Consider the following 18,173-nt stretch of genomic DNA (forward strand, 5'->3'; position numbering starts at 1 on the left):
GGCAGCTCTACTAACTCACTGTTTAGAAGCTGCGGCACTACGAGAAGTGAAACTCAGGTTGGTTTTGGAAGGTGTCCTTTAGTTTCAGCAGGTACTCTGTCAGGCCCGCTCATCTCAAAGCTGTCAGGTTCTACTCCAAACAATCTGATGTGCAGAAACGTGTGTTCACTATCCGTCTCCTGGAAGGAGATGAAACAGCTTGATGTGGACGGAGGGATCCGCCTCTCCCTACAACAGGTAGCGAGCAGCTGGGACCAAAGATGGAACCAAACTCCACTTCAGGGGTTTCTGTCAGGCTCTCTGTGCGAGCTGCTTTCTGCCTCATATGGCGGCGTGCTGGGTTTAGCTTAGCCGTTAATCCTGACCTGAGCAGCACACACACCAGATATGGAGCTCCTCACTCACGTCTTCAAAAGATGGTGTTTCACAAAAGCTGCTGGAAACCCATTTGATTAAAGATCTACCAGCAGCTGCCCTCCAGGTCAGACAGCAGCAGCAGGCAGACGCCTTGATAGCAGAAATGACTTAAACAATCCAACAAAGTGGCCAAAACTGGACAATTTAGTTCAGTTTTTATACAATTTGTAGTTCGCATGAATTTAAAAAAAACACTTAATAACCAGAAAGGCAAACAACAGTATTACATGTAGTGTTATTGAACTTGGTAATAAAGAAACGCTAAACACATAAAAACACATGAACCTGACAGACATCTGACTCAGGCCAGGATCACGTAGAGCTGGTGTCTGATACCAACCTGGAGGTGCTGAAGGTCGTCTTCCTGCACGTTCTGGGACAGATTGTACACCTGAAACACACACAACAAACCACAGCCCTTATCTGTTAGTCACCCAACACGCTAATCACACGGCATGAGCTAAAGCCTACACCTCCACAAACATGCAGCTCAGCTACTGATGGCTGAACATGGGACAGTCTGCTGCAGGGATGTTACACGGACTCTATACTCGTCATACTGTCAGGTCTTAATCAATAAAAGCCCAGAATGAGTGTTTTCTGAGCTGAGCACATGTCAGAAGCAGACAGCTGACCTGGACAGAGCTGGTCATGGTGCTCAGGGCGAACAGTGTGGCGCAGTCTTTGATGGTGGACTGGCTGTCAAACGCCCCCTGTGTGTCGATTAGTAAAACTGCAACCTGCAAAAAAACCCAACAAACACTCATGTTAGTCCTAAAACTCCTGCTTAACTAGAATATTTTGTGTAGTTAGTGGGATTACACTGATCGCCTGCCTCTGTAAAGACCTGAAACATCCTGAACCATTAAACCAGCAGCGGATTAGAAAGGCAGGTGATCTTTAAAAAGCTGCTAAAATAACACAGTCCAGCCGTGTCTCGATGATCCGACACTAAATGTAAAACCTTCTTCTATGTCGGATAGCAAGGCTGTCGGACTGTCCAGACGGAGGTCCAGATACGAGGAGGGCTTGATGCTGGAAGGCTCATTAGTTGTTCATTATTGTTCATAGTTGTTATAATAACTAGTAGGGCTGGTCCCAGTAGAACTTTCTGGGCCCAGTTAATGATGAACATCAGAACATTCTGTGCGGTCGGGGGACACTTCCACCCCGGGGCAGCGCTCTGACGGGGTGGAAGTGTCCAGAACACACAGGCAGTACTTGGCTGCTGATGCTAGTTTAGTTAGCGCTCACACTTCTGTTTCCTCCATCGGTGGCGGCGGGGGAGTGGCAGATACGCTCCACCGTTACCATCCATGTTTACTTCCATAAACACTGAGCACGCTCGCTGCGTGTGACGTCGTCGTGTCCTCTTCTGCGCATGCGGGACACTTTTGGCTCGTATGAAGTTCACACAGCAGATCACATACAAGTCGCATTGAAGTGGAAACGTGAAGGAAGTCACAAAGAAATCCTCATTGAGCATCAAGTCCTGCAGTGTGAACGTAGCCAATCTGTGGGATTGTTCAGTCAGATAATACGCCGTCATCCTGATTGGTGACATTAAATGTCATGTCGGAGTCACAATCCAAGGCTGTCGCTATGTTAAGGCTGTTTTTATGGGTTCTGTTGGTTTTTCCTAAGAACCTGTCAGATAGCAGGTTTAGGATTGTTAAGGGTCGATTATGGAGTCATGACTGTAAATAAAAATTCTGTTTATTTTTGTAACTTTAAAAACTTAATTGGTGACACGTGTACATCATGTAGAGAAACCATTTCCAGTGTGAGCAGCACCTGGGGCACGTGTGCTGGGCACAGGGAGATTAACAGGCTTTTAATTTCTGTTTTGAAAAAAAAACAACACGATCAATGATTTTTTTTTCTTTATTTAATGATGAACGGCTTCACAGCTATGTCATACTGCACAGAGATATTCTTTGAGTTCTCTTGTGTTTTACTGTTTTCATAGAGGTGGAGGTAAAAGTAACAAACACTTAGAAATGACTTGTGGTTCAGAAGGTTGAAGAAAGAGCTCAACGGTTGACAAGAGGCAGTGAGCGGTTAGGGTGAGGCTTAGCCTCAGTGTCGGCTGGTGCACTGACCTTGCTGCCGTCTGGTTTGTTCACCACGAACACCTCGCTCCAGGCCAGGATGCCCGTGGTCTCCCTCTCACAGCCGCCCCGCCAGGTGAAGCCGGTCAGAGGCTCCTCCTCACCGCCAACCCATGAATCGGACGACTGGAAGACGACAGGAGCAAAGTTCTCAGCACTGTCCCTGTGTCATATCACATAATGACTCCAGGAGGAAAAGCCTTTTGTCTGCAGGCTCTCCAAGTTCAACGTCTCTACATTTCTAATACCACGTGGAAAACCATAAAGCATTAAAGATAGTAATAGAACATGAGTAGGGATATTTATATCACAGTACCTACCTGTAGCACAGCACACTGATCTAACAGGAAGTGGATTCATTTCTGACACAAATATTATAATCTATTTGTTAGTCAACAGAAAATCAGTCACTCGTTTACCAATCAATGATTTATTGTTCAAGCAAATATGTCACAGTGTGAAAATATGACTGATTATTCATTAAACCCGAACTGGACGAGCAGATGGGAATGGATAGATGAACAAATAAATGACAAAACAACAACAACAACTAATGCACCCGGACAGTGAAGTGTTTAGTTTCCAGACTATACGGTTCTGACCCGTGGCCCAGCCCTGGTGAGTTATACAGCATACAGAAACATGCTAGCATCGCCTGTCATGGCTGAAAGCAACCAAAAGTCATTTTCCAGACTTGTTCTTTCCAACCCGTGCAGAGCTGTGTGCACAGCAGCCTCAGCGTGACCGGACCTGTGCAGCCGGGGCTTATTCCGCATACAGACGTCCTTTATGTGTGGAATAAGCAGCAGTGAGCTCTGTGGAGGCCCAGCCACACAGCTGCCATTGTACCGGCCTAAAATCCTCTTTACCATGAAACCCTTCAGAATGTTCCTCTGTGCTCACCGTAGATTAACACGGTCAAAGGTTGAGTCACAGACACTGATTCACTCCACAGGCCATTTCACACACCAGCACGTCGCCTGGATGCATCTCTGCTGGTTTCACACGGACCGCTGACAGAGAGTTAACCGACCAGTACCCCAGCAGGTGGGCTTCAGGGACACTAAATTAGTCAGGTCATTGATAAGTGGACTGTCTGGATAACCAATGAATCGTTGCAGCTGTTTGTCCAGCTTGTGAGGGTACAATACACCTGCTATTACTGTGAGGATCAAAGAGTGTCAGCTGCTCATCACGAACTGGGTCTGCCTCTGTCTGGTACCGCCCATCTGCACCAAGGTGCTGCTGAGCTCCTTACCGTTCCTCCGTAGGCCGGGCACACAAACAGAACCCACAGACAGAATAAAGAGTGTATCAGACGTAGCCCGGGCACAACGGGCTCAACGTCAGCTACCTTTGCTCTTCCTTCACCAACAGGCCCAGTAGGTTTTATGTATTTTCTACACAGCCACACAAAGCATGACCTGCTCACCGGAAACTGCTACGACCAAAAAAACCCACAGTTCAGTCATCCATGTGTATATAAATGAGCAGACCTCTCGCAGACCTACAGGCCAGACCTCAGCAGGTCTCATGTCTTCACCAGCAGAGAACGTCTCTACCTCAGGGAGGAGGAGTGAGAACGTTCCTCACTACGTGATGGTGTTCTGCCACAGACAGCCCAACAGAACAAGACCTGTAGCTGAGCTGTAGGGAACACGGTCCCATCTCAGGGTCCATGTAGAGCCTTTCCTGGAGATCAGCTGCTTCACACGGGCCTAGCCAGCACAGAGAGCGGTCCGATCACATACCTGCTTTTTCAAACTACTTCTTTAAGGTCAAGAACAAACTTGCAGAGCATCACTCCCAACTTGTTCCCATTGAAGTCTGTTCCTAAACAGTAGGCGCATGTATGTTGATGAAGTTAGTGGTCGCTGCAACGATTCCTCCAGTCTGACATCACAACCTGCATTCAGGGAAAAACGTCACCTCAAGCTAATATTGAACAGCTGGAGTCAGGTGGCTTGTTTTCCCTTTTTCTTTCTAAGCATTTTAATGTGTTTGATCAGAGAATGACCAAAGAAAGCCATGTTGTTCAGTACAGAACTCCCTCTCTGTGCTGTCCTCCCCGACTCCCTCCAGTGAAGAATGTAGATATAATGTAGATAGAACGGATTCTCATACAGTGAGTTCAACCTTCTAGAAAGAAAACGGTGGAACATGGAAACTGACCTGTGATGTGAAACCTTCAACACATTACAAAGACCTACTTCACTGTTCTTCAGAAAACCTCCATACTTCTGGATGAATATCCAAACAGCTGGTATTGAAACACAGAAAGCATTGAAGCATTTTTCTGTTTTTTTGACAAACAAACAAACAAACAAACAAGCCTTGGCAGAGACATGTTGATGTAGAGTGTGGAGCCCCGTTTGGTCACCAATTAATTTCTCTAACGAAGCTAAGCTGATTTTATTATAACCTTATGTAGTTATCTTTATTTTTGTCATGTAAATCAGCTCATTGTGTGAGTTGCTGTAGTCTGTTTTTCCTGTTCATCTGGTTTGTGTGTCGCCTCTTGACCAGGTCGTTATGGATAATGAGAACCAGTTCTCAGCTGACTTACCTGGTAAAATACAGGTTAGATAAATTGTGCAGAACAATGAGTTAACTCAACAGACCCTCAGCTGACAGAGTACCTGCTTGTACATGTAGCGCAACATGAAGTCCAGCAGGAAGGACTTGCCCTTGCGGAAAGCTCCAGCCACAGAGACGACAACCACATGAAGGTCCTGCACCTCCTCCTGCAGCAGTAGCCGCTCCAGCGCCTCCTCCTGCAGCCAGAACGAGTGCTCCTCCTCGTCCGCCACCACGATCTGCACCGGCCGGGCCACGCCCACCTCCTCCTCTTCCTCCTCCTCCAGCAGGTTGTCGTCCTCTGTCTCACACCTCATCTGGGATTTGTCCGATTTCAACCCGTGACCACCTGAGAGGGAAAAACGTGGTTAAAATTTGACTTGAGGTTCACGAGAAGGCTCAGAACACAAAGAAGTCTGCACAGGTTCCATCTGCACACACATCAGCGCCTTTCCACTCCAGGAACTATGCACAGGTGCAAACAGGTACGGCCTGATAATCAGCCCTTTGTGCCTTTCTCTTCCCACCACGGTGTGGGATCAGCCGGATCAGTCTGCTAATAGTACAGCTTCCTCAGAACAACAGGTCTGAAGACAGTGTATGGACCTTATAGTTTGTTTACCAGCATTTCACAGCAGCTCTGAATGTGGTTCAGCCAATCATGGGCCAGCACTCTGTTCTATACGGCAAATGTGTTGATGGCAACGTTTAGGAGGAGGACATCGCTACAGCTGTTGTTCTGTTGGGGCTGGGTTGTTGTTGTTGTTGTTGTTTGTTGTTTTGTTTTTATAATGGTGCTTGCTGCAGTTGTTTTCTCCAAGTTTAACCAATCAGCATCGAGCTCCATCCAGAAGACTCTCCATGGCCCCTCACAAGTCCCTACCTCAATGCAGGTACTAGTTTTTAGTCCCAGAGAACACCAGGATGTCCTGTAGTGGAATGAACATCATATTACCGTGATGACTCGCTGGCAGAAGCAGACATTCACTGGTCAAAACAAGTTAACGTGTTAGTTTCTATGTCACATTTTAAGCACACTTTCAGACTGACAATTGTTGACTGCTTGTCAGTATTCCATTTAGGCCTATGCTGACATTGATGGGTGGTCGATGATGACGTCAATATCATGGTACATTCTGAGTCTACCGTGATAGGCTGGTTACCTGTCCAGGTGAACCTGCCTTCACCCTGAGTCAGCTGGGACAGACTCCACCCTCCATGACCCTGGTGAGGATGAAGGTGTAGAGATGATGGATGGATTCTGAGTCTAGATCACACAGTAGCATGTTGATAAACCTCTAACAGCCCTTCATACGTGCAGAGCAGCATGTTATATTTAAACAGCCCAGGTTTTGTGGGGATTCTTGTGTGCAGTTGTCATGACAATGGAGACTCAATGGCATGTCTTTGATACTTGGACCTGAGCTCTACTGAACCCGAACAGGTAGTCAGAGGAGACAGGACCTCATCACTCCGAAGTATTCGATCATGTCGATGAAAACTCTTTCAAACTTAACGACAGAGTTTTCACATAAATTCATTTGTAAAAAGCTCCCGTCACAGTGTGCTCATGGACTGACTTCTCATCTGACTGCAGCCCTGAAGGCTGAGTTCATCTCCAGCGATCAATAAACTCTGATGGTCAGAAGTGACAGGGGCTGCTGGATGGAAAAATGTTTTCTGGCCTCCTCCAGTTAGCGAAGCTTCACAGGAGCTCAGCCAAGAGGAAATCACCGGGAATCATTGCTATTATGGGATGGCAGAGCTAGCTGGAGGTTTACAGTAAATAGAGCTGTCGTCAGTGCTACTCTTCAGTCGGCATTAATCTGTAGACCAGGGAAGCTCTGAGCTCTCCATGTATGGCAGTGGTTCTGCTTCCCTGGTGGTTACGTGGTACCCAGATGTTTCAGAAACACTTGGTTGAGACTCTTTGGGCACTTTTGTCTTATCTGACAGATAAGAGTAGGGACAAGCCATTAGTCCCCTAGCATGATGACTTACATAAGCTATGCTGTTAGCATCCTGTACAGCGGAAGACTAAATTATTAGCCCCCAATGAAATTTTATTTTTTTGTCAAATCAACAGATCAATACATTTTTAACACAGCTTTTCCAAGCATCTGAGAGAGGACGTCACTCAGCCCTTAGACTAAGGTTTGGTCAGGATGTGTGCTAATACTGCAGTGTGTTCACTGCCAGAGTGATGGCATTAATTCAGAACCCATGATCCTGTGGTGATCCGATGGTGCTCATTCAGACGCTGCCATCATGTGATTACTCAGCGAACTGAACAGGCCTGAGCAGCCTGCGGCCTCATGGGACGAAGCACAGCGTCTTCATTCAGGTCAAAGCTGGTTGGGCCATGTGAGGCTCTGCAGGCAGCAACACAACTATCTGATCTGCTGTCAGCACATCCGCCCAGCAGCTCCCCCGGTTCAAACACTGTCACGCCGTTGCATCATTCAGGTAAATAATGTACAGGGTGACATAAAAACTGTTTTGGGATGCCTTTGGGACCCTGATATGTGCTTCAGATGTGGCTTTTGAACAGACCAGTGATCCGGTTAATTCAGTCTCCCAGTGCGCTCTGTACAGCACACACACCGCCTGAGGATTCTTCTTTCTTCAGTGCAAAGCTGAAACAATCAGTCAGTAGTGTTGTATGATATATGATTTCAGTCTGAACACTGCAGCGTGTGCATGCACAGTATTCAGACCACAGTAACAGCCTCATCTACAAAATCTGTTCAACACATTCTCATCTGCTTTCAGGTTACTGGACACAGAACTACTTATGGTTTTATTTAAAACACACAAGTCATGCAGATTCTGCATGTGCACGGTGAAATTAGCTGGGATCAGGAGAGAAACACTAAACGTAACCCTCTCAGCCGCCCGTCTTTGGCTTCTCTACAGCGATGAGCGCAGTCACCCCGTCTGTGGGCTCTGCGACCTGACACATGATGCCGTTCTTCTCCATGCTGTCCAGCTCATCTTTGAGTCGGTCTCGCAGAGCAACAGGGCTTCTGCGTGGTGGGCAGACTGTAGGTGCTATGTCTGGGTTAACACGGAAGTTGCATGCGTCCAGAAGTTCTCCAAAGCCCTGGAACACGTCAGGTATTGAGGTACTCGTCTGGTATGCTCTGAGAGTCCGTGTCCATTTGTACCCCTTTTCCACCGAACTGGTTCCAGTGCTAGTTCTGTGCTGGTGCTTCGTTGGTTCAAGTCTGGCACATCCTAAGAACTGGTTGCTTTTCCATTGGCCAGGAGCCAAGTGAGAGCCGTTTACCCAACAACGCTCGCGCTATATGGGAGCCCACATAGCAACGATGGAGGAGCTCATCGCGTCCATGCAAGTGCTGTTCCTGGCTTTGCAGGCCTACATTGAGATCCAGAGGCGGAACACCCAACTGTTAGTGGCTACCCATCTTCGTCATAGTCACAGTGAACGCCGACTTCGTTTGAGAAGACTGGTAATTATCAAAGATGTTTTGATCCTTAACAATGCACCTGGTAGTGTTAGCATTAGCATTTGCTTGGCAACTTGGCTTCGACAACGTTTGCATCGATTACCTAGCAGGTAAACAAACGCAATAAGCTGATGACAACATCAATGTTCATCTTCATAGATACACACACACTATTCTTCTGTTTGATATGACATTTCTTCACATCACTAGAATGTATTTGTAATTTATACGTAGACACGTCTTGTAAGCACACTCCAATAACATAACTACTGCAGTAGTGCTGTTTATCTAGCTTGGTGTGATGGTTAAAAAAAAAAAAAAAAAAGACACACATGCTCCTGATATGTTTAAAACTAAGAATCTATGGATAGGAGCGCCCAGATAGCTCAGCAGGTAGGGCGGGCGACCCATGTACAGGGGCTATAATCCCCAACACAGCGGCCGCAGTTTGATTCCAGCCAGCGGCTCATTTGCTGCATGTCTTTCCCCCACGTTTCTCTGTCTATCTTCACTGTCCAACTATCATTAAAGGTGGAAAATGTGCACACATAGAAGTATGCACTGAACAGAGTCTCAGAGACAAAACATGCAGCTCTCTTCACAAATTTATTTCTGTTTACACAGTGCAGGTATATACACGTGGGCTGAATACAAAAACCTATAATACAAAGGAAGGATGTATTTCTTTGGCAGCCCGTCCAGCACCAACACCATGCAGCCCATCAAACTAATTAAAGCACTTGAATTATTGTCCATCCTTTCTATGTTTTCGAGCATTGCAGTGGCCAGGTTTTGGTCTCGCCGGCTTTGCTCCAAGAAAGGCTCCTCAGACCTGTCCAGGAGCTGCAGCAGATCACCAGAGGCATCCTGCTTCCTTTCTCCTGCATAAAAGCACCCAAAAAATTATGAGTTGTTGCGGTTTTTATCTTTGTAAACACAGTTCATGTCCAGTAAAGTTGTAGTGTGTGATTTTAGGATGGGCCGAACAACAACATTAATCACGTTGTTAGCATTGTCTGGACAAATCTTAGCCGATCTGCTGCAGGACGGCGTGGAGGAGCTGCAGGACGGCGTGGAGGACCTGCAGGACGGGGCTGGTGAGCTGCAGACCAGTGGTGTCGCCTCATCGTCCAGGGCCGACAATCTAAATAAAATGAAAAATAAACTTTGTTGATAGCATCTGCATTAAAAAAAAAAAAAAAAACACCAAAAAAAATCAGTGCATAGGAAGCATAATCAACACATAACAGCACCAATTGAGCCTCCGAGGGAAATGCGATGATTACCGTATAGTTCAGTGATGTGACTGAATACGTTTTGAATGCTGGTCTAGTAATGAATGAAATATTGCTGCTTCTTTTCTCAGGTTGCACTACGCGTTGTTTCGTTGTTCGTTAGCTTACCACCAGCTAACTGGCTAGCAAACAATAGTCAAGGCCAGTCTCTGCACGTCCCACGTTAGCTGGCGTAACGTTCATAATGTTGATGTGGGACTGTTGTAGCTAGCGTTAGTTACTAAACTCACAGCATGCTAACAGCAGGGTGTTTGAAAAATCAGACTTACCAGGATCAGTGGCGGTGGTCTACACAGTCCAGCACGGAGTCCAGCACGGAGTCCAGCACGGAGTCCAGCACGGAGTCCAGTTCAGAGCCTCATCTGAACGGGGCTTTTCCAAATCACTGACCAAGTGTAATCGGTGGCAGTATGTCAATTGAAAAAATGTTCCTGTCCGTCTGTGGTCGCCCCGAGAAGTGCACAGAGCACGAAACTTCAGAAAAACGAGCAAGTTGACAAACACAAAGATCACCAAACGCATATTCAGCACAAAAGCTGTAAAACAGGAACAAGGATTTTTTATGTGCTCCATCATTCTGATGACATGATCCATATACGACTACTGTAACCATGCAGTGTTTCTGCACCATGTTGTGGGGTTTCTGTTTTTGGAGAGCTAAAAAACCAATGAAACTGCTCATACAACGAGTCATAAAGCAGCAGCAGATAGCCACAGAACAGCCTGCAGATACCTGAATGTCTACACTGAGAAGCCCCATACACATGAATGGTAAAAGTGACACAATCTGCTCTGCGAAAAATTCATTGTAGATCTAAAATGCTCATTTTGACTTGGAGGAGAAGAACTGTGGTTATCTCCAATACTTAGTCTAGATATGAAATGTGGAGCGCTCTCCTGATGCAGGCCACTGCCTTGCATGGCAGCTCTGCTACCTTTGCTATCTGTGTTTCAAAGGGGTGAATGAGAAACGTACTGTACAGCTGGGCCATCGCTGTAGCTCACCTGGTTGAGCTGGCCACCCAGGTACTGGAGCTGTAGTCCCCGATGCAGCGGCCATCGGGTCGAATCCCGCTCATGGCCCTTTGCTGCAGGTCCCTCCCCCGTTCTCCTCCACACTTTCCTGTCTCTCTCTCTCGACTGTTCTATCTGATAAAGGCCAAAAATAAGTGTTTTTTAAAAAAAGAATCGTACTATACAGCTCTTTGGAGCTACCAAGGTACAACTCAAGACCATTCAGCATTTGTTTTCTTAATTTGCAGCATTTTTCCCAAATGCTTTGCATGTGTTATCTAGCTGGAAGCTACTAAAGGTGTTGCCTTCATCTGGTTGTGGGCTGTTTCTCTGAATCAGAGCTCCTGTAGCTCCCTCTCTGGGAACCATCATTTAAACGTCAATACAGTTGATCAGACAATGCAGCTGTTGTCCTAAAGCTGTATTATTGACTTTTGATCAAAAGATGGTGATGTGACTTTGTGCCTGGTTCATCAGTGACACACAATCATTCAGATGTCAGTGCGGTTAAACAGGACCTGGTGGCCGACAGCGCTGCTCAACATGACGGCTGTGGTGAAACGTTGGATAACTCGCCAAGCGAGAGGGCAAGAGGGAATAATTCAGTCATCCTCCTGTTGTCCAGGCTCTCAGTGTGGATGGAAACATCTGGTCAGGATAAGCTTAAAGTCCCCCTACCCATCAAGTAGGAGCTGGAATAAAGTGAGTGGATCATCTCTTTTATTCCTCTCTGCAGCAGCAAGCCTCATCAGTTCTCTAACACATGAGCAGTGAACAGGCATTTCCCTTCTGAAAGAGCCAAGTTGGCCTGTATGTTCACTTTAAACTGCATCACGTCCTCTTTGCTCTATGGTCCAATCATCCTCCTCCATTAGCCCCTGTATCACTACACCTGTAGACAGAGTGCATTACTCTCATCTCAGTTCTTCTCAAATGCTTGTATATGCTGCTGAAAGCCCAACAGTCGAGTTGGGCTTCACTCAAACAGAGCAGCATGCTTTTCCAGCATCGCTAACCTTCTGCCCACAGGACATGTTTGGTAGAAGTCAGGAGACACTCACATGTGGGGTGTGGACTGTATGTCACTTAATGAATACACAAGAACGCACTATTGGGGACTTTAAAGGTCTACAATGAGCAACACTTCTCTGAAATGTTATTTTAAAGAGGAAAAAAATCATCTTGCAGCAGCAACGTACAGGTTTCAGAGTTCAAGTGTTTCAGTGGAAATCTGAAATAGTCACTTAGGAACTATTCAAGCCTACTTTCCACACAAACACTGTGTCTGACAGCATCCAGTCCCAAACTGATTCAGTGTGTGCTGATGTTCTGTGAAAAAGCACTTGCTTATAAACAGTGAGCATCCTGAAGAACTCCCTTTCTGAGGGAGCTGTAGCACATCCTGAACCAGCAGCGTAGCAGGAAAGCAGCTAATCCATCTCAGTGTGTGAGTTTAAATCCTGAATGTGGAGAATCAGGAGGACAATAACAGTGCAGTTACATAGAAACCATAGGACTCCTGATGCCTCGGTCTTTGCCTCTCGTTGGTCTTGGTACACATGTCACCTGCCTCATACAGCCCAAACACCAGGGCTTGTCCAATCCAACTATGAGATATTGTGGACAATCATAACGTGCCGTATGCTTTTCAGAGCAACTGTTCAATGCCTTCTAACAGCCTCCCTAGGTCACTGTGGTGCTCCTCCAGTGAGTCTCTTGTCCCATGGACCAACTCCAGCTCCACAGCTACTGAACATAGTCAGCTATCTGCTCACAAGCAGACTTTAGCGTCCCTGTTCTACTCTGAAACCTCAGTGAGCTTGGCAAGTCGCACACAAACCAATTGTCCCCCTGCTGCAGTTTCTAGCTGGAGCTCTCCCAGAGAGCAGAACGAGGACTAGCGCCACCAGCTGCAGGCCAACACTGTGGAACTGGAGTCCATCTGTGGGACCGAAGACTCACTGGAAAGGCAGCTGAACGACATCAGGGACCTCCGCAACAGTGACCTATAGCCAGCCTCTAGGTGGGAAACAGGACAGGGCAGAGCAGGCCAGGGCTAGCTAAAAACATATTTAGAAAAATAAATAAGAGCTCTGCCCAAACTTTCCTACTCCAGATGAACTAACCAAAAGTGTGACTGGTTGTGAAGCAGAAGCCCTTTTCAGAGAGCAGTCTGGTAAACTGACGACATACACTCATTCAGAAACTGGGACCTTTGACATGAATGTTCTTCATGGCTTTGTTTAGACCGACCCACAGCACACATACATCATCAGACATTTGGAAATGGACACTGCACTAAGTCACATAATGCATAATAAAGAACCAAGAGCCAAAATCAAAACCAGTCGCACTGTATTTGGGTTTAAACATCGTAGGAAGCTGTTCAAATAACTCACTTGTTGCCGAGTTTATTTAGGATTTCATCAACACCAAAAATAAACTTCCGTATGTGGTGATAATCGAACTACTACGTTAGCAACAATAAAGCTAAATATCCCAACAGCTGTGATGGAGCTGAGGACTCAGCTTGATGATAGCCAATATTAGCGCCTTGCAGAAGTCTTCACACACCTTTGTGTCACATTACAAGCACCTAAACGTCTTCTATCTGACGGACCAACACAAAGTAGTGCATGAACGTAAAGTCAAAGGAAAACAATGCGTTAAAGATTTTTTTACAAGTAAAAATCTGAAAAGTGTGGCGGGCACATGTATTCAGCCCCTTTACTCTGATACCTCTAAATAAACGTCAGTGCAACCAACAGTCTTCGGAGGTCACCTAATTATTAAATGGAGTCCACCTGTGTGCACTTCAGTCTGTTCTGTGAAGGCCTCAGAGGTTAGAGACCATCAGCAAATAAACAGCATCATGAAGACGAAGGAACAAGTCATGGAGAAGTTTAAAGCATGGGTAGGTTATAAAAACATAAGCCGAGCTTTGAAGATCTCATGGAGCACTGTTCAATCCATCATCCGAGAAGGAAAGTGTCCAGCACAACTGCAAACCTACCAAGACATGGCCGCCCACCTAAGGCGACAGGCCGGCCGAGGAGAGCATTTATCAGAGACCTCTGGAGGAGCTGCAGAGATCCACAGCTCAACGATCAGGGCAACGATTCGTCTAATCTGACCTTTATGGAAGAATGGTGAGAACAAAGTCATTGCTGAGAGAAAGCAAGAAGAAGTCCTGTTGGCATGTAGGGGACACAGCAAACGTGGAATAACAAGCAAAATGCTGTGCGTGGCAGAAACCTACCACTGCACATCAACCTGAACACACCATCCCCATCGTGAAGCACGGTGGTGGCAGCATCATGCGGTGGGGACGCTTTTCTTCAGCAGTTACAGGGAAGCTGGTCAGCTGATGGGAAGGTGGATGGAGCTAAATACTGGGCAACCCTGGAAGAAAACCTGGTCGGGGTTTACAAAAGACTTGAGACTGGGGCGGATGTTCACCTTCCAGCAGGACAACCACCCTCAGCATACAGCCAGAAATGCAGCGGTGCGGTTTAGATCAAAGCATATTCATGTGTTAGACCGGCCCAGTCAAAGTCCAGACCTAAATCCTATCCAGAATCTGTGGTAAGACGTGAAAAGTGCTGTTCACAGGCACTCTCCATCCAATCTGGCTGAACTGGAGCTATTTTGAAAAGCAGAATGAGCAGAGACACACCCCAAAAGACTGGTCACTGCAGCGAAAGGTGATTCAACGAAGCATCAACTGCGGGGGGCTGAACAACGTGCACGCCACACTTTCCAGATTTTAAATTTGTAAGGCAGTCTTGAACACCACGTATCATTGTCCTTCCACTTCACGACTATGTTTGTCCATCACATCCCAATAAAACACACTGAAGTTGTGCCGGTAACGTGACAACATGTGGAAAAGTTCAAGGGGTATGAATAACTTTGCTTCACTATTTTTTCTTCACAGCGGTACAGAACCATCAGCGGTCTCTGTCCATTTTGACTGATTCGTCTGTTAGCCTGACTTACACAGCTTTAAATGAACCACTTGTTCAAACCTGGTCCAGGACAGTCCAACACTTCGTCGTTTTGCTGAAGCCAAGTAAGATGAGAACATTTTCGATAACATTTAAGAAGAGGTGGCCTCCCTTCACACTCGGCGGCTTCACCACTGGTTTCATTTCATTTACAAATCAGTTCTGGCCCAGATGCCTCCCTGCCGGCCCTCTCTTCTTCACGTCGCCCATAATTCTCATCATACTGGGTCTAGTGACTACATCAGGCTCATCATCTCCAGTACTTCTACTATATTTGGCCGTAACTCCTTTCGCTTTGCAGCTGCTAACGACTGAACATTTTTCAAAACACTCTCAAACGTGCAACTCTGACTGCGCTCACCATCTTCAAGCTTAAATCCAACAGACTGTAGTCCACTGTTGCTCCTGCTGGACTTTACTTACATACTTACACACAAACACACACACTTTCTTACACCTCATGCACACCGTTTCTACCTCTCGTGCACATGCCCCCGTGCTTCCTACCTGTTTACTTTTGTTCTATGTTATGTTCATGTGTCTGTAGCCTCCATGTGTGTTTGTTCCTGCTGGCGCCTGTTTGCTAATGAGAACTGGTTCTCAAACGTTTCTACCTGGTAAAATAAAGGTCAAATAAAACTTAAAGAAAAAAGAAGTGACTGTGTGTGCATTGGGACCTCTACTAACACAGCTCTAGTTTAGCTCACATGGCACCACCTCAGCAAACACCTCAGCTAAACAGCCACCAGGTCGTTCACACGGTTTTCACTGAATTGAAAACTTTTCCAGGGTTACAGCTTTTCTACTGTTTAGATTCCTTACTGCACTGATGTTGCTGTATTTCTACTTATATTGTGCTCGTGTTTTATTGTACTTTGCACTCATTAGGCTTTTCCTTAATAAACGGGACCTGAGAACACACTTCGTAGCACCAACATGTGAATGTGAGCTGGCCTGACAGGTAAAGCTCCTCGAATCCTTGAAAACATGCGAGGACTATTGAATCCATGTCAGATGTTGGGGGACAGCGCTGGGAACAAAAAAGTTAGCTTGACGTAACCGGTCAGCTATTGAACTTGAACTACAGGTGCGTTAGCTGGTGATGCCAGCGGCACATCCGTCATGCTAAGAGCCGGTGTCCGTTATCCGCCGCAGCGTGAACACACCTAGCTCAACCTGGACAGCCATCTGAGCGACTGAATCTGAAGAACAGACGGTCAGTAGCATCGCCTGCAATCTGCCAGAGCCACTGCACAGCTGCTAGAACCAACACATCCACAATGACGAATTAGCTGGAAGAGGCTAGCAGCTATGTCGCTAACAACAAACACACCGAGCGGCAGGTGAGGACAGCCGGGCAGCTTAACGAAACGCTGAGCACAGTCTATTCATGACAACACAGCGAGAGTAGGTCGACGTCGGTTCGAGCCCAGTCCCCCTCGGTGTCCCCGCCGGTACAGTGCCGTGTTTTCAGCGATATTTCAGCGCTCGGACATAACAAGTCGCAGCAGGACGCGGAGCGACGGCGATGATTCGACGGAGCGGAGCGGAGCGCTGCCTGCAGCGACATTTCATAACGATTGTTGTCCACACAGCGCACACAAACACACGGCGGCGGAACCCACACATACACACAACCCCCACTGCCACCTGCTGCGTGGGTCACATCACGGAAAGCTTGATATGCGCCTAATTACCTGCTTTGAAGACGCTGTTGTTGTGATTCCGCTGCCTCAACCTGCTCTCCTCCGCCGCCATCTTTCTTGACCTGCTGATAGCGGCAGACCGCTGTGACGTCACATAGATATGAGCCGGGAGCCCCGCCCCCTGGCTAGCCCAGCTAGCGCCTGCTCCGCTAGCACTCATGTCCGGCCATGTTCAAGGTGACTGGCAGACTCTGTACATATAAATATACCTTTTTATATACATGGATGATACATGGATATTAACTACTTCACTTATAAGGAAACACATTTTGTTTCATGAGCACTCGACAGCAAAGCCTCACGGGAACTGTAGTTGTCATGCAGCACAGGAACAGGACTGCCCGCTGCTCCAATAAAGAGTTGTTGACTCACCGCTACTTGTGTTAGAAAAAAAAACATTTATGGGATGATTTTAGAGGCATCATGCTCCCATAATAACACATGTTGTAATAAAGCAGTGCAGTTTCCTCCTTACACAGGTTACGGTGTGTTATGTCATGATGAGGAGACACATCCCCTCACACAGGAACCAGCAGCCGGCCTAACATCACCTCACTGATTCACAATAGGGTCACCTTACAGTCATGGTATGACTTTCAGGGTATTGATTCTGACAAACTGACAGTTTATTAAAATACAGGCAGCACAGTAGGAACTAAACGCAACAAAAGTCATTCCTGAGGTTTAAATCTTAATTTTTTTTGGAATACTTTGTGTGTCCACCTTCATTTGTATTTGATTTCTGATGAGCTACTCAGTCCTTTTCAGCATAAGAGACATGTAGAGATGGTCTGTCATGGAGGGGTTGTGTTGCCTGATGGTGTCCTATTATGTATTCTATACTGAGCCAGGTCATCGTTTTTACTTTTTCTTCTGCTGAACCTCGTGAGTGATTTTGATGGTATGCTTTGGATCATCATCATGCTGGAATATTCCTCCTCTGCCAAGCTTCTGCAGACCTGGAACCATCTTGTCAGCCTGTGTTTTGGTATATTCACAGGCATTTCTCTCTTACAACGTTTAGCCTCATTTCGCCTCATATCATCACACTTCCACCGCCGTACTTCACCATCAGGACTATGCATTCACTGGGATAGTCCGGCCAGGTTCATGCTGGACAAATCTATTTTGACCCTTATCTGATCAAAGAAAGCGTTTTTGTTTGTTTTTTATAGTATTTAGGAGAGTTTGATCCTGTGGTTTTGTGCTGAACAGCAAGCAAGGATGGAGCTTGATGGTATGCTTTGTCCTTTGTACCCTTTGTGCTGTCACAGAAACTCTGACTTAGCTTTAAAACCCCGTCTACAAAGCTTGATTGTACAAGAAGCACATTGTCCATGGCATCATTTCAGGAGAACAGTCAATTAGTGGCACTAGTGCTCGTTCTATACCTCCTCCTTACCACTGAGTCCACAATGTTTTAGATAGTCACAGGTCTGTCTGGATCCTTTTACACCTTGTGAAGTCTCACAATCAGATTTTTCCTTTTCTCTGGAAATCCTTCTACATGTGGAGTCATGATTCAGACATGTTGATAGACACAGCCCATTGGTCCAAAACTGAGAACGTTCTGGTG

At 46.4% G+C, this 18,173-nt stretch overlaps 1 protein-coding gene and 1 long non-coding RNA gene across 3 annotated transcripts in view; both read right to left on the reverse strand.

Moving 5' to 3' along the window:
* LOC103374761 (atlastin-2-like) overlaps window positions 1–16,657 on the reverse strand; it is a 23,533-nt gene extending 6,876 nt beyond the window's left edge. The window contains exons 1-5 of the mRNA XM_008304904.1: window positions 16,589–16,657; window positions 5,168–5,454; window positions 2,520–2,654; window positions 1,053–1,157; window positions 758–808 (exon numbers count right to left, since the gene is read on the reverse strand). Coding sequence (XP_008303126.1) covers window positions 758–808; window positions 1,053–1,157; window positions 2,520–2,654; window positions 5,168–5,454; window positions 16,589–16,649 — 639 coding nt within the window. The 5' untranslated portion in view covers window positions 16,650–16,657. The remainder of the gene's footprint in view (window positions 1–757; window positions 809–1,052; window positions 1,158–2,519; window positions 2,655–5,167; window positions 5,455–16,588) is intronic.
* Window positions 9,163–10,684, reverse strand: LOC103374760 (uncharacterized). 2 transcript variants are annotated; one of them, XR_521149.1, is made up of 3 exons: window positions 10,140–10,684; window positions 9,578–9,719; window positions 9,163–9,456 (listed from the first exon to the last, which is right to left on the reverse strand). It is a non-coding gene; the product is annotated as an uncharacterized LOC103374760 (long non-coding RNA). The 2 variants fall into 2 exon arrangements; XR_521148.1 differs by having other exon boundaries at window positions 9,163–9,719.
* Window positions 16,658–18,173: the final 1,516 nt, after the last annotated feature.

The sequence above is a fragment of the Stegastes partitus genome, unplaced genomic scaffold (assembly GCF_000690725.1).
Source record: "Stegastes partitus isolate 25-593 unplaced genomic scaffold, Stegastes_partitus-1.0.2 Scaffold2349, whole genome shotgun sequence".
NCBI classification, from domain to species: domain Eukaryota; kingdom Metazoa; phylum Chordata; class Actinopteri; family Pomacentridae; genus Stegastes; species Stegastes partitus.